Source organism: Kwoniella shandongensis, chromosome 3, assembly GCF_008629635.2.
Source record: "Kwoniella shandongensis chromosome 3, complete sequence".
Lineage (NCBI taxonomy): Eukaryota > Fungi > Basidiomycota > Tremellomycetes > Tremellales > Cryptococcaceae > Kwoniella > Kwoniella shandongensis.
The window spans coordinates 41,567-68,567 of NC_089289.1; the positions used below are offsets into that span (position 1 = coordinate 41,567).

Consider the following 27,001-nt stretch of genomic DNA (forward strand, 5'->3'; position numbering starts at 1 on the left):
ATTTTAGCCAGTTTGAAGTAAGTCATTGCGAGGAAGTGACGTCGCGGCACGAGTAGCGAAGCGCGGAAGATAAGTTTATCATATCGCAGCCGGTTCCAGGACCTTGTAGCGGATCGCTATCCTGGAACTGATTACCAATCTAAACCACCTTGAATTTCGTGTCCGAGACCTCAACTTTCAGACACATTGTTTTTCCGAGCGGTCGTCCACGAGCTGACTGGGCATTTGGCGACTGCATGATCGTAGTCACCAATACCAAGAATGGGTTTTCCTCAACATTTGCATGGCTGCTTATCTACTGTTCGTACGTCGTACGTAAAACCGTACAAAAGACTACTTCTACTAAAGAGCACCAGTCAACGAGGACACGACACTGCCGATACTAGCATAAGTCGTGAGGGCGTTGGGTCCACCACAGGTCTGCTTGTTGTTTCCAGGACAAGACATGGTACACTGAGTGGAGAGCAAGTCGAGAGAAGCACCGTTGGAGTAACCGTTACCGCAGTAACATTCGGAACCGTACTCGATAGCGGCGTGAGTGTAACCCTCAGACGAGCAGAAAGATGTACACTTCTCGACGGTCATAGCAGGGTCGGTGAACGAGTCGGAGGTGAAAGCTCGACCGGCAACTTCCTGGATACAACCCTGGAGAGCGAAACCGTTGATGATGGAAAGGTCGAGAGCGTTACCGGGGTTGATGTAGAGTTGAAGACCGTTACTACCACCACAGGTTGTCGCGGAATCACCGGCACAAGGCATGTTGCATTGATCGGAAGTTCGAGCGAGAGAAGCACCGTTCAAGAGTGAGTTGGCACAGTAGCATTCGCTGCCGTACTCGATACCGGCGTATTGCCATCCGGCAGCGTCGCAGAAGTCAAGACATTTACCGATGGTCATGTCGGAGGAAGAAGTTGAAGCAGATCCGAGAGCTCGGCCACTGGATCCCTCTTGGATGCAGGAGGAAGAAGCGGCTGACCATCCAGTGGGAAGAGTGACGATTCGGCTAGTGAGCTCGGCGTTGAGAGTTTGAGTGGCGAGTTCGGAGACAATCAAGGTGAGGACACCGGATCCACCACAGACAGTGTTGCTAGCACCACCACAAGGCATGTTGCATCCCTCGGAAGTCTTGAGGAGCGAGGCACCGTTGGTGAGGGCATCACCGCACCAACACTCGGTAGAGTATTCGAGACCAGCAATCGAGTGACCCTTGGAAGCACAGAAGGCAGCACAAGTGGCCTGGGTCATGTCGGAAGAAGCGTAGTTGGCCTTCTCGAGAGCTCGACCACCGTTGTTGTGGCCCTCAACGACACATGCACCAGTGCTCCAGCCAGCAGGCAAGACAGGGATGGTGGGGAGAGCGACGGCAGCGCTAGAGGTAGATGAGGAAGCGACGCTTGATGACTCGGCAGAACTGGCGGCGGAGCTGGCAGCTGCAGATGACGAGGGGACGACAGGGGGAAGCGAGACGACGATGGTGGGGAGACCGGCAGATGAGGCGGCGCTAGAGGCAGCAGCTGACGAAGAAGCAGATGACGACGCGGCGGCGGATGAGGCGGCACTTGAAGAGGCGACGCTGGATGAGGCTGAGGACGCAGGTGCAGCGGATGAGGCAGCGGATGAAGAAGCGGCAGCCGACTAGTATAGTTGAGTTTGATTAGCCTATAGACGTGATAATGAAGAACAGAAAGGCTACTCACGCTAGCAGCGGATGACGAGGCGGACGAAGCAGGAGCGGAGCTCGATGCGACGGCAGCGACAGACGAAGCGGGAGCAACTGATGAAGCGCTAGACGCAGGGGCGGCGGAAGAGGAAGCGCTAGAGGCAGCAGCTGAGGAAGACGAGCTCGATGAAGCGGCAGCGGCGGACGATGCGGACTTGGACGCCGAGCTTGAGGTGGAAGAGCTTGAAGCAGCGGGAGCGGATGAAGCAGACTTGGAAGCAGAGCTGCTGGAGGACGCAGGGGCAGCGGACGAGGCAGACTTGGAGGCAGAGGTGCTTGATGACGCGGAAGCCGAGGCCGAGGCCGACTTGGAAGCAGAAGACGAAGCAGCGGCAGTCGACTTGCTTGACGAAGACGAAGGAGCAGCGGAAGGCTTGGTAGGCTTGGTGGTGGTAGCCTTGTGGAAGACGTTGATGAAGTATGAACCACCGCAGTCTTGTCCCCAGTTACCAGGACAAGTGTTCCCACAGTTGCTGTAATCGGAAATTGTCGCCGAAGAGGAGATCGCGTCACCACAATAACAGTTCCATGTTCCCTCAACACCGGCGTACTCATAGCCCCTATCGGAACAGAAGTCGGTACAGGTGTCGTAGGTCATGAACCATGAAGCGCCGGCGGCCTTGTTCAAGGTGGCGCCGTTGTAGTAATCGGAATAACAACCGACAGCGGACCATCCTTGGTCAAGACCTTGGACATTGGACTGAGCTTGCGCGAGGTAAGTCGCAGCATTGTTTCTGCCGTTGCCGTTGTTATTGCCATAATAGTTGTCGTTGTAGTCGTAGTAACGGGGCTTTACAGCCGCACCGTTGACCAGGGCGGGGACGACGAGGAGGAGAATTGAGAGCATGTTAGAAGACATTATTGGGGGGTTGGCGAAGATGTAGATTGGTCGTTTAACGAACAGAGGGGGGGAGGGATGGACGGAGAACTTAGAAAGGATTCCAAGGAGGGCGTCGGATTATTAGATTGGTCGATGGGTTGAGGGAACATTTCTCTTTTCTGTGACATGATGGGCATATATATATGTGTATGTATACGTGTGGGTCACATCTCATATCTCGGGTCGAAAAAATGACTCGGACGGAAAAATCCGTTAAAGACGGTAGAATGTCTCGGACATGATGCATGCTTTGTAAAATGTAAAGAAGACTTTTACTTGGCAGGATTGAGTGACGAAGCCGAAGGAAACATTTTTTGGACTTTGACCCATGAATAAGGTAAAAGCCATAATAAGCGGGAAGGGCGCCGTCCGTCCGTCCGTCGGTGCGTGACTGCCCACACAACCATAAACACATCCCGGGTGCCTGTTGATCAGATTCCCCCCCCCCTTGTTTTCTGTACCTGGGTTCCGAGCCGAGCCGTAGCGCCTTGAAAAAGAAGAACAGGGATAGTAACCGAGATACAGCATAGCATCATCATCACTCCTCATAGGCACATGCGATGCATACCGTAGCGTGCGGTCAATTGTCAAGAATAAGGGTATCTTGTCATTTTGTGAGACATGTTCCACTTGTTCCCGTTGTTTTTTCTCCCATAATATCTTGCCTCTTCCGGTCCAAACAGACGCGTCCATCCCTCATCAGTATACTCCGTGCACCATCTGTCCAATCCATCATCACCAATCATCATCATCGTCCTGTCAGACCGGTTAATAATGTGAGACATTGACGCGTATCCGACTTGGCGGCCGAGAATCAAACAGTGACATTTCGGACGCGGGATGCATGGACACAGCCATGGGAATGGAAAAGAGCATTGATATTACGTTGTACCTTTTTCGAGGTTCCAGTAATCCTCGGCACCCGGGAAGACATGAACACATGGTATACCGGATACTCTGATGTCCGCGGGATCGTCCATGGGAAGGAGTTGTAGAACATGAGGACTCAGGACCATACGGTACAGGCTAAGGCACACCTCGCTGTATGGCTGAGAGGATCGTTGGAGCTCGCTATCAAGTGGTTGAGATGACTTTGATATCGCAGTTGGTGGTAACGTCGTTACAACATGAGACAGAGTGTTTCGGGAGACACTTCAAGATAAGAGGTCATCACATAATGAAATGCATACATACTTGCGATTGTTGATCGGTGCGAAGGATGTACAACGGCCCGGTCCTATTATGGCAAGATACGACCGGCTGGCTTGCAATGTTGACACAGCCTATGCTCTTTGGGCTGACGACCCGTTCGTAAGACCTGCTCGGCGATGGTTGGACGGTCGCTACGCATCGATGCACAGCGATGCAGTTCAAGCGGTTCTTAAATCTTGTCAGCTTGATGAGGAATCTCAATCGAAAGTTTGGTTCCGGAAGCACGGAATCAAATTTCCCCGCGTACAATTCAGTCCAACTGCTTATCTCCCCCCATCCTCACCCACTCTCGTGACGATAACATCTCCCCCACTTTCACCCCATCCTTCACATGTCTTTGAGCATAACTCGTCTCTATCATGGAAGCAGGTCCGAGCTGTTACCGATGTACATACACAGGATGTGCAAAGACGTTCACTAGGAAGGTGGGTGCACCGCGATCCTCCCATTTGGAAACAATGAATGCATCGACGCTAATGGAGCGTGTGACGGATACAGGACCATTTACTTCGACATGCAGCAAATCGTGGGTATAGTTCTGCCCCAGCGGACAGATGATTTCAATATATGGGTCGCTTCAAGCTCATTCTCACTTGATTAGACTCCGATGAGACGTACGATTGTTCGAAATGTCATAGGAAATTCAAACGACCGGATCTATTACAAAGACATGAAAAGCGGAACATATGCGGTGAAGAATCAGCCTCCCATCCTGATTCATTCAAGCGAAGACGGACTAGCGATGTAGAGGGTACAAGCTCTCCGCCGCGGCAGCTGGCCTCTACTACTACAGATCATCCGCTAGCAGCTACGCTCTCTTTACCTCCGATCATCGATACCATCGATCCCGTTCTGACGATCTCCAATACCAACGATGCCCTCCCCGACCATCCACCTACCGACTCCGATTTTATCATCGGGGATTTCCTAGGTGAATGGGGTGGGATCTTTGCACCTGAGAATTGGGAACCGTTGGTATGGGAAGGACTGGCACCACCTTTCAACGAGACGAATATGATGGACAATATCACCCCTTGGGATATACCGTTGCCCAGGATGCAGCCAGAATCGGCGGAAAGAGGACAAGACGATAGTCTTGCTTCGGGGATGTTGTTGGCGAGATTACAGAGATCTTTTCCTGTGAGTGGAGGACTTCCTTTTCTTTCTAGTTGCATGTCAATGCAATACAGAAAGAGCTCATACCGCTTTCTCGTTGCAAAGGAATTCGACGTCACCTTGTCTTTCGTCACGGAAGCGTTGACCCTCTATTGGAATCGCACGGCACCCACCTTCCCCTTCATTCACCGGGGAACATTCGACATCAACGTCGCACCTTCAGAACTCGTGATTATGATGACCATCATCGGTTCGATTCACATGACCCCTCGTCGAGATCTCAGTAAACTCGTTCAGAAGATCAGAGGTGTTCTGGTCCAAGAATGCGGTCTAGATATGGCCATATCGACTCTTCAAGCGTTTTGTCTATGTCACGTACATGATACGTGGTATTCGACAGCAGAGAGTCAGTTTGTAGCGCAATGTATGTGGCCGGTGATGGTGGCTCATTCGAGAAAGAAAGGGATAGGGGTGTTGGGAAAACCGGATAGCGATGTCAGGGGAGAAGAAGCGTGGTCAGCCTGGGCCAAAGAAGAGGGTGAGTTGGAAGTCTTCTCGACTGACTCATATCGCAACGCTGAACTGTGTATGTTTGCTTGGATAGAACGACGCCGTGCTGCGTATTGTGTACTCCTAATCGATACCCAACTTTCCGCATTCTGGAACCAACATTGTTCTCGACAACTATCCATCTTCGCACACAATCTTATCCTCCCCTGCCCGCGAAATCAGTGGGACGCTCTGACCGCACATGAGTGGCTCCGACTGCGTGGTCCGCTGCCCCAATCTCCCTCAAAACCGAAAATCAACAGGTCAGGCTATTTGCCCGGACTACATCCAGAGTTCCAAGTCAACACGATAGCAGATGGGTTCTCATCCGCTATCCTGGCCGCGTTGGGCGCGCAGAGTTTGTCGTTCAAAGTGGATCTGGAGAACAGTTTGACTGTACAGATGGTCATGATGGGATTACTGGCCATTGCTTGGGATTGCAGGACGAGGGGCGGGATGGGAATCAGGTTTAGGGAAGGAACGAAACAATGGCGATCGATTGTTTTCAACGGTGAGACAGGCTTCAAACTGCTGACAGGTCGATTGTGGTTCAGAAGCTGACTTACCACAAAGCTGTAATCAACCTCCGAGCAACGTACGAAGGAAGCGTCGTGAACATGAGCACAACTACCGAGTCTAGGGATATGAGGGACACCTTTGCAATCTGCATCATATCGGTGCTGAGTGATATGTGAGTGTAACATTTTTCAGGTTAATGCTGATGTGGCAGCCCGATGCTACATGTCGCCGCTGGGTCCACCTCTTTCTGTGGAGCTACGAGTGAGTATCTTTCTGTTAGCCATTTGTCACCCTCCGTGACCATCTCATTGATATCGGTTTCCGTGGTAGTCGGGCCAAGGCAGTATTCCGACGCCAAGAGACGATTACGACTATGGGCTAAAACCGACGATGCGTGGACATGTGTCTGGCAATGTGCGAGGTATCTACGACAGACGTTATATGGCGAATGGGGGATCTATACCCCCTGGGCTATATTTCTCACAGCGGTAAGTACATCTCCAGCTCCATGCAGACTCTGTGCTTTCCTCATTCAGACTCGCTCCTATTCATTCTCCATGTGATGATCGAATGCTGATCACTTCCTCGCTGCAGCTTGTATGCTGGGCATATTCATGGACTTCTGGCAAAGATGATCCGCACGCCCACTCGCACTCGCCCATTACGACCCTGACCACACTTCGTCGTGATTCCCTACAACTCCCTCAACTCGCGCCAATCACCGACTCATCTGGCTTTACATCACTTGATGATGGAATGACTACAACGACAACGCAACAACAACGTATCCTCAATTGGCTAGATAAGATCCTTCAAACTCATGGGAGGTTGGAGTCGATGGCCATCGAAGGTGAGGTGGAAGAGTTGATCATGGCTGTGGCGGACAAGTTGGTAGAAGGGGAAAGTATTGCGAGGGAGAACGGAGTGTTGTTGAGAAGGTTGATAGGTGCCAGCGGGAGAAGAAGGTGATGACGTGGCGTATCGCAGAGACCACTGGTTTGTTTGTAGCGAACATGTCCAGGATAGCCTATACGATCTTTGTTGTCTACAGTATGTATAGAGCATGACAAAATTGAAGTGGTGATCCAGGCATCTATGTCCGTAATTGTACAAGATCTCTATATTGCCTCCCAGCTCAGCCCAGCACGTCACTGTCCAAGCCTCCTCCCCAGCCGGGGCTTCTACGATCCTAACACACCTTTCCATCCTGCTGTCGTCTCAAGACCTTTCCCCCTCTTCCACCTGTCAACTTCCCTTCATCCATCGCAATCTCCCCATTCACAAGGACGAACCGTATCCCCTCCGCTCTCAACTTCGGCTTATCGTACGTTGCTCTGTCCTTGATAGTGGCAGGATTGAACAGGACAAGATCGGCTGCTGAGCTTTCAGCAATAAGACCGCGATGAGGGTAGATACCTATACGTTTTGCAGGACGGGAGGTTAGATGGGCGATCATCTCGTTCATTGACATCAGGGAGAGATCTCGAGCGTAGTGACCTAGGGAGTAAGCCCGTCAATAAGTTACAGTCCTCAGACTTGGATTGACGGTATTGGGGAACTCACCGAGGAAACGAGGGAATGTGCCGTATGCCTAAAAAGAGGAATAGGATAAATTAGTACAACATTTTCTTCACAGACACAAGAGTGTCTATTTGAGACCTACCCTGGGATGTGTCGATTTCCCATGCAAGATCGCATCACTCCCCGAACAATGCGTCTCATGACACATGATCTCTCTCACATTCTCCTCATGTCCCACATGCATGATACAGCTCGTGGCAAGTCGGTCTTTGATCAGTATATCGAAGAATATCTGGATCGGCGGGACGTTTAGTGATAAGGCGACTTCGGAGACTCGTCGGCCGGAGTATGATAACAAGTCAGGATGGGAAGTTGAGCCGATCTATCCCAGTCAAGGTAGAAGACAGGTCAGCGGTGTGATTGTGGGGAACTACTTTCCACATCGTTGGCCAGACCAGCTTTGCTTTGCCTTGGAAACCCACCTGTATCTCATCCCAATTCGTCGGTATCCCATGACCCCCATCACATCCCGTCACTTCCACCGCTCTTCTTATCTTTTCCCTCGTCATCTCATTCTCTAACCTTCTCAACGTCTCGAGCGGTCCACCCGCACTTGCCCAACTGGGTAACAAAGCAGCGAGAGTCGTGCATCCCGGCAAGTAAGGATATGTATCGAGTGTGATGTCCGCACCGGTGGATCGTGTTTGGTCAATCATAGAGATGAGGAGGGGGGCTTTACCCTTGTTCTCGGAGAAGTTCAGAGTGGCGTGAGTGAGGTCTGTGCGCACATCAGGGACATATCAGCATACGGTTCTCGCATCCGAGTGAAATATAAAAATGAGTATCGCAGGTATCTTCGACGGACGGCGCAGTGTTAGTTGGTCACTCACGTATGGGACATCCAGTGGCTTCTCCAAGACTCAGCATCTCCGCATAACTGTCCAAAGCTTTGAACCCATAACTCCTATGATGGGGCGCATAATACGCCCCCGGATACTCCTCTCCCAATACTCTACACAGACAGGCGAGCTCAGAGGTCGATGCGTACATCCCTGGTGTGTAAGTGAGACCACTGTACCGCGAGAAGAGGAAAGGGAGGTCAGTCCAGAAGTATCAGGCAGGTAGGAAGCTAGGAGACGGCCTGCTGCTCACCTGGACATCCCCACTGCACCTTCTCTCATTGCAGCGCGAAGTAACTCTTCCTGCTTCTTGATCTCATCAGAAGTAGCTATCGCATCCCAAGGTCCACAAGCCAGTAATCGTAGATTTCCCTGGAGACGTAGTCATATCGTATCGTATCGTATCAGTCACCATACACCGCTTCCATAAGAACCATATCATGCGACGGCAAGAAGCCCGACTCACCTGCGGTACAAGCATAGCGACGTTCGTAGCCGTCTTATTCCTTTCCAAGCAATCCAAATACCCGCCTACAGTCTTCCATTCGAAAAGACCCAATCCTGGATAATCCTCTTCTGAAGGGTTCCCATTCCATCCTGCGATCTGATCACGGATCGCACGCATTTGGGAAGAGGTCTCGACGGGTGCATAGGAGATACCGTCTTGACCTACTACTTCGGTCTGTGATAAGGGCCAACAATCAGCCATGGTCAGCTTTTGGACGGAACGAGCAGTATCGTGTTCGCTTGTAAATCGCAGCGTCAGGTCGAACGAAGGACAACTCATCTGCTATGGAAGTGGTGTGCTTCTTATGATGAAGGAGGAATTGAGCTACTCACTGTGCAGCCTTGTGATATCTTGGCTTCGTGATCCGGATGTGTTAAGAGATACAAATCGCTATGAGCGTGCATATCGATAAAACCAGGAGACAAGACCCATCCTTCCGCTTCGATCTGTCTGACTCCATCGAGCTGGCCGCGGGATAGTGAGAGGGAGAGTGATCCGGGCGGTGCGATACGTTGGATCAGACCTCCCGATATGAGGATGTCGGCTTTGTAGGGCGGGATGGAAGGGTCGCCCGACATCACAGTAGGTGAGAGGAAGAGGATCGAAGACGATGAAGAGGACATGGCGACGTCGTCTCTCTAGTCGATTGAATGGGTCCAGCTTTGACAGTGATGATCCTGAGCTGGACACGTCTGAGAATTGAAAGATCGAAAGAGAAAGAGCTCGTTCGAGGGACGCTGGCTATAATTCAAATCGATAAAGAGCTTCCCCCGTTATCGCACAGCCATCAATAACAAAGATAATTGTTGCCTCCTTGAACGCCGACCCGGTCAGAGCTTGTATTGGATCGATGCACAGCAGAGCAGGAGAATGGCCACTACGAGTGAGGATGTCGAAAGGTATTGCATGGAGTAACAACACAAGGCAACGCATGATACACATCGATAGAAGTACTGATAGCATTCCCCCCCACTCTCCTTAACATACTCCCCCACCCCCCACTTTTGTATTGCCCAAGTTACCGGACTAATCGCGAGTGGGGGGAAATGAAGTGATCAGGGGCATATTGATAAGATTGGCACCAATCTAATTACATTACCCTGATAACGCTGACTCTCAACTCAACTCATCTTGATCTCATCGTATGAACACATCTCATGCATAAATAGTGTTACAATGTCAAATCACACTCCACGACGATAATCATCCACATGCCTACTTGCAGGTCTTGATCCCCCAACTCCTCCCACTCCTCCCACTCCCGCAACCATCCCAGCGACACCACCTCCCACACCTCCGCCGCTCAACCCTGCTATTCCCAAACCAACACTACTGCCGCCAGTACCGCTGCTAGTCGCACCATGGTCTCGCGTCCGGAACTCGTGCGAGCTATATACTTTCCCAGCGTATGCACTCGCACTTACGCCTTGCGATTCGGTAGGACTAGCATAAGACATGCTTGGCGTGATACCGAAAGGAGGTATCGATGCTGTAGATAAAGATTTGACGAGGTGCGGTGCGAGAAGCGATAGTAATTCGGCAGGAGTAACAACGTGTTGAAAAGATGATTGAAGATTGAAGGCGGGATCAAGTGCACGGTGCAGACGAGACAGACGACGTCCATCTGCAGTGTCGGAGAATGATATTTGCTTGATTGCAGTACTCTTCGCATCCGATGCAAAGATGAGGCGGAGTGGATCATTTTCTCCCAGATGCTGGATATACGGTTGGGCCAATAAAGTCGCAGCCGCTAGCATGCTCTCGCCATCGATGGTCTCCGTTGATACCGAGATTAAGGAGGTGACCACCTGACGAGCATGGGAACCAGGAAGTGATAGTTGTCGAGGATCTCCTCGTATGTTGTTAACGGCGACCAAGCGAGGTAGACGTCTGGCGAGATAGTCCAATGCGAGTGGATCAGTTGGTGGAGAATTCAACAAATCCAGTGCCATCCCAAGACATCTGACCGATTCTTCATCCTCACTTCCAGCAAACTTCACACCCATCTCCAGCAGTCGAACCAAATTGCTTTTTTCCTCTCCTCTTTCTGTACGTAACAGCTCTACTTCGTCACACCCTTCCTCCTTTAAGATGACCAAAGCGGCCCGACCAAGTTGGAGATGCTTCCATGCCGCTGCATGTCTGGCTGAAGAGTTCGCCTGTACCAATGGTCGGAAACGATGATCGAGCGGTATATTTTCTCGCAACCTCGGTGATAGGGCGTATTCAGGCTCGTCAAAGAGTTTCGTGAGGATGGGCTGAGCTGGTTGGGCAGGTAACGAGAGGAGGAAAGGAAGGGCGGTAGGATGAGCGAGAAGCGCTGAGTACAGTGGGGAGGTTTCGTAACCCGTATCAAGCAACAGGTCGAGAGAGCTCATAGCTCGATGTGAGATATGTGTAGGTGTATGACTGTTGAGGAGATGTAGTAATGCGTTGTAGTCTTTCCCTGCCCAAGTCCAGAGCCATGACCAGTCTTCTTTTTCTCGAGATACCACCAAAGTCGTGTGGCTGATTACAGCCGAGGCGCCAGTGGTCATTCCGTTGGTATCGTCTGTCGGTGTGAAACCGTACACGGAGATTGTGAGGCGTTGAACAGGGGACCGAAGCATCATCATGCGGGTTGTGACCTGCAAACAACGGAGAGTCAGATCATGCAGTGAACAATGGAGTCAAGCATAACAACAGTAGCCTGTCATGAAAATTGGCCTGTGATCTCGTGAGGAAGAATGGTATGAAGTAACAGAAGATGATTAACGGGAACGTTTCGGGCAGAGGGCTAATCGCAAAATTCTCCTTGAAAAGGTAAAAGCAGAGGGTATGGTCTATCGCTCGTCATCCCAGCAGGAAGAAGACGAGAATCGCTCACCCCCACAGGCATGCCGATGTGGTAATCCAAGGGATGTTTGCTCTCCTCCACTACTATCTCGCTAGATGCCAAAGCATTGACAGGGTTCGAGGGCGAAACATTGAGTAAGAGCTGTGCTCGGAACGAGGGTGGGTACGTCACACTGCGAAAGACGAAAACAATCAGCTTCTCAGTCTTGCTTCCGAGTGTATCCAAAGTTCCATTGGACGAAAGGTAGCGTGCGAAGTACGATTGTCATGTATGAGGGAATGGGAGGTCAAGTTGAGACGTTTGCTCACCCGGGTCCGGAAAATGATTCTATCCCCTCGGGCGTGATTCGTAAACTCTCGATTCTGACAGGTACATTGAAACGTACTACCAATAACGATGTACACGGATCATTAGTCGGATATAGGGTCGGTTCGGAAGAATGGTAAAGAAGTGAGGGTGATGGTCGGGAGGATGAACTTGGGGTGGTGGATGGGGGTTGGGCGGTGGTCGTCATCGTTCGTTAGGTTTCGTCAGTTTTCGTTCTAGTCGTGATGTCAAACACAGTGATGATCATGGAGCTAGTGAGCGAGATACAGCATGCTGGGACTTCGGATGAAAGCATAGAGCGGGCGGACAAGTTGAAAGAGTTGTCAGTGATCTTTGGTGAAGTTGTGAGGGTGGGCACGGAAATGTTCACGTCACAACATTGTACTGGCTTGAAAAACGTTATTCTGCACTGATCATGATCTGCTGAAGACGCAAGCATGCAAGGTGGCCCGTCCCGTGCTTCTAGTAGTCGTTCCAGCGAGATGGACATTTGCAGAATGGAGACGAAGCGTCGCACAAGAAGCGTAGTACACCATGCATCATAGTGACATGAGTTCGTTATCACCGTCATGAGGCCATGTATATCATGACCACCTCCACATGCAGTCACCTTCTACTCCGTGGACTGCTCCCAGGTTTCTATTCCCCCAAATCCACTTAGACGGAATCCTCCATACACAACTTCGGCATGATGTTCATACCCATCAACTGCAAAGTCCAGATCATCAGTTCCTTGTTCACTTCCATCACGTCAACCCGTGCTCACCTCTTGGATCAACAGCTTCGCAGCATACGGGATCGTCAAACCGACCACACCCTTCCCGCTCTTACACTTGGGACACCAATTGTTGTATCCCAGCATACCACATGTCTCACACACTTGAGTCTCGAACGCATCGGACGAGATCATGAGTCGTTCAAGGAGGAGCTGAGTCGCTCCGTATCCGATAAGACTGTGAAAACGTTCATTAGCATGGTCAGAGACACACGGCACAGAGCGTTAAATGAGGCAGCAAGATGTGGCGGTGATAAGTCGACAAGGCAGGGCGATAATGGGTTCCATGCTCGACGATGACACTCACCAATCACGCTCCATTTCTCCCAATCGCAAACCACCATCCTTCGATCGACCTTCAGTAGGTTGTCGTGTCAAGTTGGCTCGAGGACCCGTAGGACGAGCGTGCATCTTGTCCATGACCATATGCTGCGGTGAAAGCGATACGTTAGCACGTCGTATCACTATGCTAACACTGAATGTATCGACTCACCTTCAACTTCTGGTAGTAGATCGGTCCGAAATAGACATAAGCCTCCATGGGTTGACCCGTGATTCCACTTGTCAACATATCTTTACCGCCATACGAGAATCCATTGTCGATGAGGATCTGAGACATGTCGACGACTTTGGATCCACCGAATGCTGTTCCATACTGGAGCTTTCCAGCCAAGACTCCCGCTTTGCCTGAAAGCAATTCTATCATCTTTCCGACAGTCCTATACAAAGCAGCAAGTCAGTACCAACCCATGTCGTTGGTGCATTCACAACCGCACTCACATTCGCGAAGGGAAACCGTGGGGGTTCATGATGATATCCGGATTGATACCCTGATCATTGAACGGCATATCCGCTTGAGGAACAATCAAACCACAAACACCCTTCTGACCGTGTCGAGACGAGAACTTGTCTCCCAATTCTGGTCTTCGGGTCTGCCTCGTCAGGATCTTGATTAGACTTCCATCTTCTCCCTCAGTGATCATAACCTTATCGATTTGGATAGGCTCTGGCAGCTTGTGGGTGATCGGACTGGGTTTGTATCCCTCCGTGGCGGCACCTCGAGTGTCGACGGGCGTTTCTCGATGGATCATAACGTCGAATTGATTGACCGTAGCTCCCGGAGCGGTCATACCGTCCGCTCGGTCCACGAATGCATAAGCATCAGGTCGAGGGAGAGGATCGGGATAAGCTGTTCTTTCGTGGGTACCGTTGGGGAAGGTTCGCATGGGGATCGTCTGTTTCTTGAGAACGTGACATCTACCGAAACCTCGATCTAATGATGCTCTGTTCAAAATCAAAGCATCTTCGATATCGTATCCTGAGTATGACATGACAGCAACAGTTGCGTTCTGACCGGCGGGAAGCTTGTTGTATCCAACAAGTTCAATGGTCTTCGTCTTGACCATAGGTTGTTGAGGGTATGTCATAAGGTATAACAAGGTGTCGATACGGTTGAGCTGGTTATATGCGATGGCACCAATGGCTTGTTTACCCATCGCACATTGATAAGTGTTACGAGGGGACTGGTTGTGATGAGGGTAAGGAATGAGACCAGCGACCGCACCAAGGATAGTAAACGGTTCGATTTCGAGATGTGTCGTACCTTCGTCGATCTCGCTTTCGTAACAAGCAATGAACGAATCGTTCTCCTCGTTGACATCGAGATACTCCACAAGACCGGCTCGGAGGAAATGATCGAAAGTGACCTTCCCCTCCTTCAGTAACCGCACATGCTCCGTTGTAACCCTCGGTCGGCCATTCTCAACAATAATCATAGGTCGACAGATACGACCACCGTCACTGGCGATATAAATGACCTTTTGATGGTGGTTGATATAGATCGAGACGAATTCTGATGTTCGACCCGCTCGACGAAGTTTACGGAAAGTAGTGACGAACTTCTTTGCTGTGTGCGTGACACCGATGAGACTACCGTTAACCTGAACGAGATGGACACCTGATCGGTACAGCTCATTTCCAGTGAGTAAGGAGATATCCTCAACACCGAGCATGAAAGCCATCTTGATGAGGGGCTCCTCGGGAACATCGGTGGTGATATGCGTCATGAGAGCGAGATTTTTGACCAGACCACACGCTTCTCCTTCAGGTGTATCGGAAGGGCATAACATTCCCCACTGACTCGGTTGAAGTGCACGAGGACCGGAGACTTTTCGTGTCTTCTCGAATTGTGACGAGATACGAGTCATCATACCCAAGGCGGCGATGAAACTGAGTCGAGAAAGAACATGAGTGACACCAGCTCTCTCTACGTGGAAACGCTTGAGAGACCAGTTTCCGGTAGAAATGGATCGAACAAAAGCGGATGTGATTGGGTCACCACCTTGCTTGATCAAACTACCCGCATCGAATGGCCCAGCCCGGGACTTCTTCTCGAGGATTTTGTCCATTCGTTTCTTCAGCTCGCTGTTGAAGGTTTTAAATGAATCTTCGAAAAGAAGCGACAGAAGTTGACCGGCACTACAAGTCAGCTCGGAGCAAACATTGTATGAACTCACAGCTCCAGTCGCTTGTTTCCAACATAATCTCGATCATCAACCATATGCTCGTCGATCATAGCCATCAAGACTCGTCTTGCCATTGTCGCCAAATAGATACATTTCGGTCGGAAGTTCATGTTTCGGACTGGGACGTGACCAAGTACCATTGCAGCGAGAGCTTGCATGGCGATGTCGACAGGTGTGAGTTTCTGGGCATATGATCCGTCGTCTTTTGCTTGGTTGGGTGATACTCGAGCACCAATCCACTCCAAAGCCTGACGACGAGTAAAAGTCTTCTCCTTCGCTGCTTCTTCTAATGATACTCCGAAGGCTTCCTGGTATCTCTCGTCGGATCCACAGATGAGCTGAAGAATCTCTTTGTCGGCTGTGATTCCCATCGCTTTCAGGGCGATTACAATGGGGATGTACTCTTTAAAAGAGTTATGTCGAAGGTATACCCGCTTGTTCTTGGTGACCACATAGGTTTTGACGACACGGTCGTGGGTGGAGCTGCAAAAGCGTCAGCTCCCCATGTGGAGGTGGATGGAACCGAGTCGAGTACACTCACGAGGTAACCTCTGCCATAACCTCATCCTTCTTCGAATCTCTCATAACGATAATTCTGTTCTTACTCAACTGTTCCTGAACGAGGATAACCTTTTCCGTCCCCTTGACCACGAAATAACCACCTGGATCCATTGGACACTCTCCCATCCTCGCTAGTTCTGCCTCGTTCCTCCCGCTCAGATGACAAAGGTCACTCCGCAGCATCACTGGCAACATTCCAATTTGTACGCCTCTCTGCTTGTTCCTCTTCTCTTCGCCTTGATATTCTATATCGACGAATATGGGAGCACTGTATGTCGAATCGGTAAGACGACATTCCATCGGTGTGAGACGAGAGGCGACCTGATTGGAATCGTGCCGTTGAGGTTGGCCGACTCGGATATCTGTGTATTTGATGTAGTAGTAAGGATTGATGTCGGAGACGACATGAGCGTTTGCAGCCAGGATGGCTTTGATGTCTACGTTGATGAAATAGTTGAATGAGTCGAGATGCTGTTTCACGAGACCTTTTACTTTGAGGAAAGCAGGCAATAATTCCCATTTGTCCTACAGCTATCGTCAGCTTCAATGTACCGATACAGATTAATCCCAACGTCAAACCAAGCTCACCTCGACCGTTTTGACACCTTTCGCATACCAGTCCGCTCCCTTTTGACCGCCATATGTCCTCTTCATCAGATCCTGCCATTCTTCTTCACCCTGATTGATCTCCGGCTTCCTATCAATCGCAGGCACAGTGATCGCAGGTCGAAGAGGGGCTTTCCCCTTGGTAGTCGCTGTCCCTCCTATCCGAGGTTTGATATCAGGTTGAGATGGACCTGCTCGAGGTATCTTTGCACGAGGCGCCGAGGTGGAAGGACCGGCAGCGGAAGAGGATGCGGCTGTCCGCTTGACAGGTGCTCGAGCGGGCGGCATCTTGGGCAAAGAAAAGGATAGACTGAGGTGAGATCTAGCTGTGAATACACAAGGGAGGATATGCTGATGTTGCTTTCAAAGATTTTGATTTTGGGAATGGACACAGTAAGCGAAACAGAGCGGCGAAACACACCTTGAAATATGACAAATAGGCGTGTCGAAAGTGTGCGCCGGGCAGCCTCTGTATTAGGCATGCGGTAGTCATTCACCCGACTGTGTCACGTGGTTTGGTTGTCGCGTGTTCCGCTCAAGGCGATGTAAATGGTCAAGTTAGGTAGTCTTCAGCAGTGCTCAAGTTGGATCATCCATATCAACTTTGATATCATATCTCAATCTCTCTTCTTTGTCTCTCTAAGCTAGTCCAACAGTAGGAGCCACCTCACACTGCTTCTTTTCAACATGGACGCAACTCCAAGACAGCTCTTTCAGACTCCCAACAACGTCTAGTAAGTGTACACTCCACTTTCCACCCTCCACTTCCGCTCACCATCCAGTCAACGCACGGTCACTCGGGCGGTCGAGCATCACTCATTTGCTGCTATCTTGTCCCATATCTCCCTACTGACTATCTCTCCTGACCATTAGTGTTCTGCAACAACCCTGGCAGTTCGTGAAAGAGCTCGGACAAGGTGCATACGGTTGTGTCTCTTCCGCACGAAATGGACAGACCGGAGAACAGTGCGCAGTGAAAAAGGTTACCAATGTCTTTCAGAAAAAGGTGAGCTTCCCCATGCTGTATCACTGGACTGCTCTCTAACATTCACACCTGTAGATTCTCACCAAACGATGTTTGAGAGAATTGCGGTTGCTGCATCATTTCCGAGGACACAAGAATGTGAGCCCATCTTCACGCCCTATGACTGCGCTGTGATACCTCCCGTACTGATGTCGCGCACAGATCACCTGGCAAGTTTTCGTCCTTCTTCTCACATGTATACATTATCTAACCCTCCTCCAGTCTGTATGACATGGACATCGTCTTCGACCCACCCGGATCAGGTCAATTCCGCGAAGTGTATCTCTACGAGGAGTTGATGGAAGCGGACCTTCACGCTATCGTACGCAGAGACCTTTGTTTTGTGAATTGGGCTCTGCTGACCTGTCACCTATCTTAGATCCGCTCTGGACAACCTCTATCCGACGCTCACTTCCAATCATTCCTATATCAAACCCTCTGCGGATTGAAAGTACGTAAACCCCGTTCTTCCCACACTTTCCGACTCCAGCTTACGACTCCTTCTTTGAATTCGACAGTACATCCACTCTGCCAACGTCCTTCATCGAGATTTGAAACCGGGAAACCTGCTCGTCAACGCAGACTGCGAGTTGAAGATCTGCGATTTCGGTCTAGCGAGGGGATTCCAACCGGGGGCGGTGCAGACGGATCAGGGACAAGCTGGCTTCATGACGGAATGTAAGTAGCGTTCATTTCCCGTCCTGTTACCGAAGTGGCATGACTGACTGGAAGGGATGATACAGATGTCGCAACGAGATGGTACCGTGCTCCAGAAATCATGTTGAGTTTCGCCAACTACGTGAGTGTTCATGCACCGCCTTGACTCCTTCCGTGGACCTCTATATGATTCTAACCTACCCCCATTTCTTGCAGACGTCAAGCATCGACATGTGGTCCGTCGGATGTATTCTTGCCGAGCTGTTGGGCGGAAAGCCAATCTTCAAAGGAGAAGATTATGTTGATCAGCTCAACAAAATCCTGAACCTACTGGGTACTCCGACCGAAGACACCTTACGGCGTGTAGGAAGCCCAAGAGCTCAAGACTATATTCGATCGTTACCTATCAAACCGAGAGTTCAATTCAAGACGCTCTATCCGGGGGCCTCGCCTCTGGCTTTGGATCTGTTGCAGAAGCTGTTAACATTTGATCCGGCGAAGAGATTTGGATGCGAGGAGGCTTTAGAACATCCCTAGTGAGTATACTCAACCACCCTGACTGGAACAGACGCTGATCTGCCGTGCAGTTTGGCTGTCTGGCATGACCCTGCAGATGAGCCTCTGTGCGAGGTGGTGAGTAGTCTGGACTACATCATGCAAGAAGATTCCATCCTGATGTCCCGATTAGCCCTTCGACTTCAGCTTTGAGAACGAAGACTCTACGAACGGGATGCGCAATCTCATCCTCGATGAGGTTCGCTCATTCCGTCAATTAGTTAGACAACACGCTGCGGCTGCTCCTCAACGTAAAGAATCGTGAGTATAGCTTACTGCCGTGGTTCTTTACAAGCCAACTTGATAGCTAACGATCCACTTCCGAGCAGACACGAACTACCACCTGCGCCTCCACCTCCGTCAGAACCTGGAGCTGGTGTCGGTCCCGCCTTTTCTGATACCGTCAATGAAGGACCTGAGAGAGAAGAACATCCAAGCTCGGCTTTGGAGAGGCAGTTGGGTCAGCACAGGATATAACGACTATACGGGTGATTGCAACGGCAGGACATGATCAGAGGAGCTCGTCTGAAATATACATTGTTGCGGATGACGTATTGCGAGCTGGGCTGGCTGATGTATATAATGGTCCCGCCAAGAAGTAACATGATATGCATGACACTGACATACGGTGGGGCATTAGACGTCGCAACTCGACAGAGACCATGCATTGAGATCTAACGTTTCGTATGATGGGGTGCAAGTGGGATTGAAGGAACCTGTTGCAGGGTAGAATGCGCAATGTTGAATGGCAGAAAGGGAATCAAAACAATAACAAACGGGAAGTGATGACATTTCGATCTCGCAACGCAATCTTTGAATTCACATCCTGATCTTGGTTCGCCCTTCTTATATATACCTTCGCTACTAAACATATATAGCTAGTATGTCCACTTCACTACTGCTGCTTCAGCACACTTGCTCAACGAGATGACACCAAACACGGTCCAAACCCAAAAGGGGGTGGTGTCCCCTGCCGTCGACTCACCTCGGACTTCTCTCCCTACATCATCACTGTTCTTCCCTCGTACTTCGACAACATTCTCGACGCCATTCAATACACAACGTCCATCACTCACCACCGCTTCTCCAGCGGCGGCGGCACCTACACCACGACCATCGACACTCTTCCCTTTCTCGCCTTCTGGTGGGCCCGGTACACCATCTCAAAGTGTAAAACCCACCAAGGACAACAAGAAGAAGCAGAATAGTAACAACAACAACAATGGTAGAAGAAGACGATATAATCGATCTCCACTATTCAGTCTACGTCGACTAAGATCCATACTTTACCATACAAGTTTTTACCTTTTCATACTCATCATCGGGGTGTTGTTAGTGGGTTCAGCATGGGGATTGGGGGAACAAGCTTGGAGAACGGGTCATCAAAGGAAATGGAATATAATCGTTTTGGTGGGCAGTTATGTCGCTCTGGTGAGTTGGTCAAGGCTTCCATCTTCGAATTGGATCTCTGGTTCTGTGTTTCTGGTCTCTGGTCCTGTCCCACCTCTCATCGAGTGGTGTCCAGAGGGAGTTGTCGACGTCCGGTAATTGGACCCCCTAAACCCTCAGTAGTGTTGTCGAAAGAACACAGGATGGTCTGCGTCGTAGTACTTCCCACGAACCGAACAACCACGATCCTCACGTTCCAGACACACAAGCTGATACTCGCTTTGCTGCTCTAGGGAATCATCGCCATCATGCACGTTTGGTCTCGAGTTTTGTCAATAAAGCGAATCCTAAGAACGATGCCGAAACCTTACATCCCTACAAAGACGGTAGACCTGCCCAAGGTCAGTTCTCCTGACATGCCGATCAAACCCTTGGCTTGGATGAATTGCGATTTGAGATTGAGGCTGATGAACGGAACTCTCGTTTCGTTGGGGTTTGTAGAAAGTCGCCAATCATATAGCTACGGAATATACACGAACAGCCGTCATCGCTCATATCTCACAAGCGACAACAGGTCAACAAGAAGGATGGGGAAGGCCTGGTGAGTTGCCGCAACCTATTACCAATCTCCGAGGTAGTAAAGAACTATGGCTGATATTTTGAGTTGGGGATAGGCACAAAGTGGGAGAACATGCATTTTAGGACGTATATCCTCTCGACGCTTCACACTATGCGTGAGTTGGATTTGGGCGCCTATCAAAGCCGGTCCTTGCTCTTCTCGGTCTCCTCTCTCGAAGCTCCTCACAAATTTATTGGTTCTCCGTACTTCGACCACAACTAACATCAATCTCCCCTTCATACACAGGCCAAGCTCTCTGTCCGAATATCTCCTCGCTGTCACCCACATCCCTGCAACCCCTATTCTCAGCAGCCGACTCATTCGACGATAACGGTGCAATTAGACTGTTCGTCAACTCTTATGCGAAGATGATAGAGCGAGCAATGTATGCGAAATATGAACCGGGAGAAGGAGAAGCAGCGGCAGTGGAGAAGGTTGTAGAGATCGTCTTGTTGACGTGAGTTGTCGTCTTGTCTTGTGCTTCCTTCCCCCTTGCACGATCGGGAAGCATCTTGTGCAAAGCTTTTGTTCCGCCCACACATTCACTTGAGTTCTGGCTTGCTTGATTTTGATGACTCCATTGCGTGACGATCCGATCTGAGCTGATTTGTATCCTTGACCCGCCAGCCTCGAGGTGAAAAGACGACGAGAGAGGGACAAAGCTAAACACAGAGACCGGACTGAGAACAAGGAACGAGGTGATACCATATGATATATAATATAGTATATTTAGGATACAACGTTGTACAACAGGTCAAATATGAAAGTGACTATAATATCAGTGGCTTATGCAGCTTCTTCCGCCCTTAAAAAGAAAGCGGTTCTTCTATTTCTCGTCCCCTTCTCTTGCGTCCTCGCTTTGCCTCGTCTACTGCTCTCCGGTCCTCACACGGGGCCTACGAGTGCTTCTTACTACGCCCCCGCCGCATCCTCTTCCTTCTTTTTCTTCTCACTCTTCTTCTTCGGCTTCGTCTCCCCTCCCCCTGCAGTAGCCCCCGAACCAGCCGCACCACCTCCAGCTGCTGCAGCTGCTGCCGCCGCTTTCTTCTTCTTAGTCGGCGCCGTAGTAGTCTTCACATCCTCAGTCGTTTCAGCCTTCGTCTCTTCCGCCGCGGCAGCAGCTGCAGCTGCTGCTACGGCCGCTGCCGTCTTTTTCTTCTTCTTTGGCTTTTCTTTCGGTTTGTTCTCTCCAGTCTCATCATCGTCTGTGGGCGGTGGTGGTCTCTTCTTCTTTCCCCCTCCTCCTCCACCTCCCCCACTACCTTTCTTCTTTGTTATTGTCGTTGTCGTCGTCGCTGTCGTTGTTGCTCCTGTGCCATTCTCTCCTTCGGGTCCTGTCCCGTTCCCAGGGAGAGGTTGACCATCCGGACCTAAGGGGGGTCTGATTTCCCTAGCTTCTCTTTCCCTTTGAGCCTTAATCATCTCCCATTGTTCTTTAGCTCTCAATACTGTCCAATTAGGTTGGAAAGGTCCTCCTACCCCACCGCCACCCCCGCCGCCAGAAGCGCTATCTCCACCACTCCCAGTAGAGGAAGAGGGACGTTCGCCCGCACGAAGGAGTTTCCGCATTTTGTCCAGGGACGATTTGGAATCTGATTCGAGGAGTGATGAGGGGGATCTGATAGAGCCGGACGCAGAAAGGTTGGAAGAGGCTGGAGAGGTGAGAGAGAGAGCAAGAACGGCGTTGCGTGTAGCGAGGATGGAGGTGCCGAGGTAGAGGGGTGGAGACGTAGCCGCCTACAACGAAGGGAGATTAGCATCAGTCCTTGATCGGTCGACCTGGATGTCCAAGCCGCAGATTTAGACGCGAGAACGAGACATTAGGTAATGGTACCACGTCTCTCGTAGACCACCGTCTCATCGAAGAAGTCAACGAACACAGGTAGGAAAGAGGAAGCACGTTGCAACATTTTGCGCACTCACGATAATCCTCGATTCCAATTCCAACGCCATCGTCTCATCCCAACTCTGTCCTTTCCTCTCTAGCATCACATCGATAGTCTGAGCCAACGTCTCTGCCGCAGGACGCATGACGACTCTACTTCGAACTTCCCCTTGTCCCACCTGTCCTTGTCCCCCAGTCACTGACCCTCCTCCTCCTCCTCCTGGAACACCTATACCGGGTGATCGTCTGAAATCTTGAAGTTCGACAACAAGACAACCGTCTACGAATGATATAGGGGGTTGGATATCGTATAAGAATGGAAGGAGGGTGGTCGGGATCACTTGAGATCGAAGAGCGAGGAGGAATGGCTAGTTCATCGGGCAGGACATTAGCATTGAATGGTCTGATAGCAAACCGAGATGACAACGGAGTACAGAAGTGACAAGGCATGGGTATGGGGCTTATCGCTATCACGTCGATGGGGGACGAGCCGAGATCCACTACCGCATGTGCGACAAGACTGCCAGACTCACCTTCATCGGACCATCATATTGAAAGTTGACAGGCTGAGAGATGAAGATCACATCAGCTCAAGCTCCGCAGACAGACGTTCAGAAAGTACAGACAAGCAGCTCTAAAAGCGCACACGGCTCCAGAGCGTAGCAGACAGCAGAATACCGCCCGACACGCAATGCAATGCAATGCAATCGCACATCACAAACATCACAGATACTTTGACCCAACACTCACCGAATTCTCGAATCGCCAATGGGATTGGAATAGCTGAACGGTCAATGACGGTTCCCATTTCCTCGATTTCTTAAGCACAGCTCGAGCGAATCGATGATGATTGTATCCTGATGCGCTTGCCATGGCACCTGTCGAGAAGTCGATGTCACAAGCAGATGGATGGATGAAAGGATGGATGATTGGATGCAAAGAGGTTCAGGAAGTAGAGTGGAATTGGATAAACGAAAGAGAGAAACAAAGAAAGGTCCGGGTCGGAAATCAAAGTCACCGAGAGCACAACGACCGAACGAACGAAAAGAGCCTTACTTAAGTCAACTTTATGTCTGTGATCATGATGAACAACCATCACAGTAGGAAGTCCGTTCCTTCGATTCATAGTGTCATACAGCTTCAATCATCTTGAGTGGATGTTTATGGATCTTCGTTGATGCTACGATACATGGGTGCGAGGACTCTCGATCTGTAGTGTTCTCGCATGCTCACTCTGGACTAGACCGTGGAAGTGGCCGCTTCTTTCGTTGAGCCAAACAGCATCGTTCAGACTGCATGATAACTGTGATAACCCGACGAAGTTACGGTGACCCGTGCCACTTGGGGAGAGGTGCACGACTGGGGGACATTGTATTAGATGGTGACAACAATAGACTCAAACGGCCAAACGAGAAGCGATCGTGTTGTTCACGATGAATTTGTTGATGAACAAAGTCAGTTGCAGAACATCTTGGTACAAGTCTTGTAAGCTTCCGAATGAATACCCGGGCCGCATGAGTAGCACAGCGAAGTACTGCCTGTAATATACAATACATGATAGACGAAACACTATGCTCCCTCACCACCTACACGAGTGTCGCACATGTCAGCAACATCCTCAACTCCAGTGATCACTCAATGCACAACTACTCACCACTCTCATTTGTGAACTCGATGTGTTTCTGGATATCAGCGTGACTGACTGTCGGTCTGTTCACTTGAATCGCCTTTTCGAAATCACGGATGTCCAATACGGGTTCGAGCAGCTCTTCAGAGTTGACGTCGGTCCACGTTTTCTCTACAGCACCTGCGGCACCGGGTGAACAAGGTGTGAGTTTGGTCTTGGGCCCTTCGTCGGTGTCGACCGTGACCTAGGGAATGGATGAACGGTCAGCGCGGAAAGACGAAACGAGGTGGGAACGTGACAAGGCTTGGGAATCGTCCGAGTGCCACTCGAGAGATAGGAATTGCGATGCTGCCAGCTTACCTCTTTGAAATGCGTTGCTGACAAGACCTTTCGGACCGGCTGCATCAAAGCATCTCTTACGATGACCGCAATATCACTTCCAGAGTACCTACACGTCGTTCACATCAGCTTATGAAAACCGGAACGACCACAAGTGTTGGTACATACCCATCTGTCTGCTCGGCGAGAGACATGAAATCGGCTGGCTTCAGACCGTGAGGTGTTGTACCGATGTTGAGTTCAAACATTTTTCTTCTGGCTTGGACGTCGGGGAGTGGGATATATATTCTCTTCTCGAATCTGGTTGATGATGTCGACAAAGCAAGTCAGTGGAATCCCTTTTAGACGAAGCGACGCTCTTTCCCCGGGGCGGAAAGAAAGGTTGTCGGGTTTCGATCACGCAGACTCACCTTCTCTTGATAGCAGGATCAAGCTGCCATGGGATATTCGTCGCGCCCAACACCAACACACCCGTATCGTCATTCCCAACACCATTGATTTGGACCAAAAACTCCGTTTTGATACGTCGACTCGCTTCTGATTCTCCTTCGCCTCGAGTTCCGGTCAGAGAGTCGATCTCGTCGATGAAGATGATTGCGGGTTTTTGTTCTCGAGCCATTTGGAAGAGCTGTTTTACGAGACTGTGGGGAAGGAGAGGAAAGGAAAGAGGTTGTTGTAAGCAAAATCCTAGGATATCGCGCTCTTTCACATCCTGTTTTTGGAGCACAATATCTACCTGCCCATTCCTCCTCCTTCATGCCTCTTCATGGTCCTAAGAATACAGAAAGGTTTGAGTCGGAAACCGCACTCACCGTTCTGATTCTCCCATCCATTTGGATACCAAATCACTACTTGACACACTAAAGAATGTGCTCTTCGCTTCCGTCGCTACCGCTTTGGCCAAGAAACTCTTACCCGTCCCTGGGGGTCCATACAACAAGATCCCTCTCCAAGGCGTTCTCTTCCCCGTGAAAAGTTGTGGGAATTTGATCGGTAGAATAACAGCTTCTTTCAAGGCTTCTTTTGCCTGAGCCAGACCGGCCACATCGTCCCATTGTACATTTGGTGATTCTGAAAGGATGGCACCTTGTAATCCTTGACGAAGTTTCTTGATCTCAGGATCATCTCCATCCCCTCCTCCTGCTCCATCACCTTTGACGTCGGGTCCTCCTGCAGCTGAACCAGATGCGCCGTTCACGCCCACTTTCGCTTTCGTCCGTTTTTCTTCAGATTTCGCTATATGTTCTTTGAGCTTTTCGGCACGATCAAGGTATTCCGTAAACTTCTTTCGGATAAGTTCTTTGAGCTTGTCGTTCTTTTCGTCTGTAGGTGTGAAATGGAACGGTATAGGTTTGATTCGACACACATGTTAATGGTCGGTGAGTGGGGTGGTAGGCGACAGCGTGAGCGGTCGATCGAAAGATGATGGGAGCGTCGCAAAATGGGAGCCAGGTATATTGAATAGTAGATGGGAAAGAGGCGTCGAAGTAAAGAGGAGTTGTAAGCGATAGCAAGGGACACAACGAGAACTGAGACCAGACATACACTTCATAGCCTACAGACATATATCGTCAGTCACATATCCCTCCAAGAGGTACACTATTCAACTCACCATCATAAAGTAGTCCAACGCATCCTGATACTGCTTGTACGCCTCCTGCACTTCTTATCAGTATATACATACAAACCTTGGAGAGACTTGACCCACCGCATAGTTCTGCTTGACATCCTCGTCAATAGCCTTCTGAACCAAGGCGATTGCTTTCTGCGAGATGGGATCTCCGTGTCAGCGTTGCGAGAGCGGGTCCAGCATATGCAATTGGATTGGAACTCACGTCTAAGAAGTTGGAGTTGCTCATTGTGTTTGATGGATGAGCTTGAGAGAGTAGAAGAGTGGTTCATTGTTGATGAGGTGGTTTGAGATGAGTTGGGTGACGCGCTTCCCTGAAACTCACTGGCTAGAGTCTACAGTACTTAGTGGCGTTGAACGGCTACTGGACGCTGCCCTTCTCTCATTTCATACCGTCAAATACGATGTGTTCTTGCATACTGGTTGCTCCCTCAGCACTGGATCATCTGGCAGACCATCGTGAAATCTTGCTCGCATATACTCGTATATGAATGCATAGTCACGTACGGTGAGCAATCGCCAACCCCTACTAAAACATTCCTGACGTGATCTCACGAGCCCTCCGATGATTTCCATGCCACCTTGACAAGACAGCTCTAACACCGACTCTTCCATGCATCGCTCATCAGTCGTGCACCACCTTGGGTGATTAGGATTTCACTACTCAACGCCAATAAAGCCTCGACACAATCGACAAGAATGATGAGCAGCGATGCTGTCCT

General features: G+C 50.2%; 10 protein-coding genes across 10 annotated transcripts; 4 read left to right on the forward strand and 6 right to left on the reverse strand.

Annotated features, from left to right (window-relative positions):
- Window positions 1-342: 342 nt before the first annotated feature.
- On the reverse strand, window positions 343-2,567 carry CI109_101380 (uncharacterized protein; the record flags this gene model as incomplete). The annotated part of the gene is made up of 2 exons (XM_032006221.2): window positions 343-1,635; window positions 1,698-2,567. The coding sequence occupies 2 exons, from the start codon at window positions 2,565-2,567 to the stop codon at window positions 343-345; spliced, it is 2,163 nt and encodes a 720-aa protein (XP_031859434.2).
- Window positions 2,568-4,171: 1,604 nt separating this feature from the next.
- Window positions 4,172-6,172, forward strand: CI109_101381 (uncharacterized protein; the record flags this gene model as incomplete). Its single annotated transcript, XM_032006222.2, has 6 exons — window positions 4,172-4,237; window positions 4,311-4,338; window positions 4,414-4,952; window positions 5,034-5,466; window positions 5,533-5,988; window positions 6,051-6,172. 6 exons carry the CDS (start codon window positions 4,172-4,174, stop codon window positions 6,170-6,172), a joined length of 1,644 nt encoding a protein of 547 aa, XP_031859435.2.
- Window positions 6,173-6,211: 39 nt separating this feature from the next.
- Window positions 6,212-6,965, forward strand: CI109_101382 (uncharacterized protein; the record flags this gene model as incomplete). Its single annotated transcript, XM_065966963.1, has 3 exons — window positions 6,212-6,257; window positions 6,327-6,484; window positions 6,591-6,965. The coding sequence occupies 3 exons, from the start codon at window positions 6,212-6,214 to the stop codon at window positions 6,963-6,965; spliced, it is 579 nt and encodes a 192-aa protein (XP_065823035.1).
- A 220-nt stretch (window positions 6,966-7,185) lies between these two features.
- Window positions 7,186-9,547, reverse strand: CI109_101383 (uncharacterized protein; the record flags this gene model as incomplete). The annotated part of the gene is made up of 8 exons (XM_032006223.1): window positions 7,186-7,493; window positions 7,560-7,587; window positions 7,660-7,899; window positions 8,000-8,295; window positions 8,408-8,589; window positions 8,670-8,788; window positions 8,883-9,098; window positions 9,257-9,547. 8 exons carry the CDS (start codon window positions 9,545-9,547, stop codon window positions 7,186-7,188), a joined length of 1,680 nt encoding a protein of 559 aa, XP_031859436.1.
- A 561-nt stretch (window positions 9,548-10,108) lies between these two features.
- Window positions 10,109-12,274, reverse strand: CI109_101384 (uncharacterized protein; the record flags this gene model as incomplete). The annotated part of the gene is made up of 3 exons (XM_032006224.1): window positions 10,109-11,551; window positions 11,791-11,932; window positions 12,069-12,274. 3 exons carry the CDS (start codon window positions 12,272-12,274, stop codon window positions 10,109-10,111), a joined length of 1,791 nt encoding a protein of 596 aa, XP_031859437.1.
- Window positions 12,275-12,744: 470 nt separating this feature from the next.
- CI109_101385 (uncharacterized protein) lies at window positions 12,745-16,842 on the reverse strand (the record flags this gene model as incomplete). Its single annotated transcript, XM_065966964.1, has 8 exons — window positions 12,745-12,795; window positions 12,854-13,040; window positions 13,170-13,291; window positions 13,356-13,581; window positions 13,643-15,286; window positions 15,379-15,870; window positions 15,929-16,473; window positions 16,537-16,842. The coding sequence occupies 8 exons, from the start codon at window positions 16,840-16,842 to the stop codon at window positions 12,745-12,747; spliced, it is 3,573 nt and encodes a 1,190-aa protein (XP_065823036.1).
- A 399-nt stretch (window positions 16,843-17,241) lies between these two features.
- On the forward strand, window positions 17,242-19,267 carry CI109_101386 (uncharacterized protein; the record flags this gene model as incomplete). The annotated part of the gene is made up of 11 exons (XM_032006226.1): window positions 17,242-17,288; window positions 17,428-17,560; window positions 17,615-17,709; window positions 17,801-17,900; window positions 17,958-18,029; window positions 18,097-18,256; window positions 18,322-18,377; window positions 18,452-18,771; window positions 18,823-18,868; window positions 18,924-19,051; window positions 19,120-19,267. 11 exons carry the CDS (start codon window positions 17,242-17,244, stop codon window positions 19,265-19,267), a joined length of 1,305 nt encoding a protein of 434 aa, XP_031859439.1.
- A 450-nt stretch (window positions 19,268-19,717) lies between these two features.
- Window positions 19,718-21,510, forward strand: CI109_101387 (uncharacterized protein; the record flags this gene model as incomplete). Its single annotated transcript, XM_032006227.1, has 6 exons — window positions 19,718-20,221; window positions 20,473-20,580; window positions 20,681-20,780; window positions 20,854-20,913; window positions 21,045-21,255; window positions 21,426-21,510. 6 exons carry the CDS (start codon window positions 19,718-19,720, stop codon window positions 21,508-21,510), a joined length of 1,068 nt encoding a protein of 355 aa, XP_031859440.1.
- A 200-nt stretch (window positions 21,511-21,710) lies between these two features.
- On the reverse strand, window positions 21,711-23,556 carry CI109_101388 (uncharacterized protein; the record flags this gene model as incomplete). Its single annotated transcript, XM_065966965.1, has 5 exons — window positions 21,711-22,535; window positions 22,722-22,852; window positions 22,919-23,051; window positions 23,217-23,249; window positions 23,434-23,556. 5 exons carry the CDS (start codon window positions 23,554-23,556, stop codon window positions 21,711-21,713), a joined length of 1,245 nt encoding a protein of 414 aa, XP_065823037.1.
- Window positions 23,557-24,252: 696 nt separating this feature from the next.
- On the reverse strand, window positions 24,253-26,508 carry CI109_101389 (uncharacterized protein; the record flags this gene model as incomplete). Its single annotated transcript, XM_065966966.1, has 10 exons — window positions 24,253-24,269; window positions 24,338-24,554; window positions 24,671-24,758; window positions 24,818-24,949; window positions 25,060-25,290; window positions 25,462-25,972; window positions 26,195-26,204; window positions 26,262-26,306; window positions 26,358-26,414; window positions 26,485-26,508. The coding sequence occupies 10 exons, from the start codon at window positions 26,506-26,508 to the stop codon at window positions 24,253-24,255; spliced, it is 1,332 nt and encodes a 443-aa protein (XP_065823038.1).
- Between the last annotated feature and the right edge of the window lie 493 nt (window positions 26,509-27,001).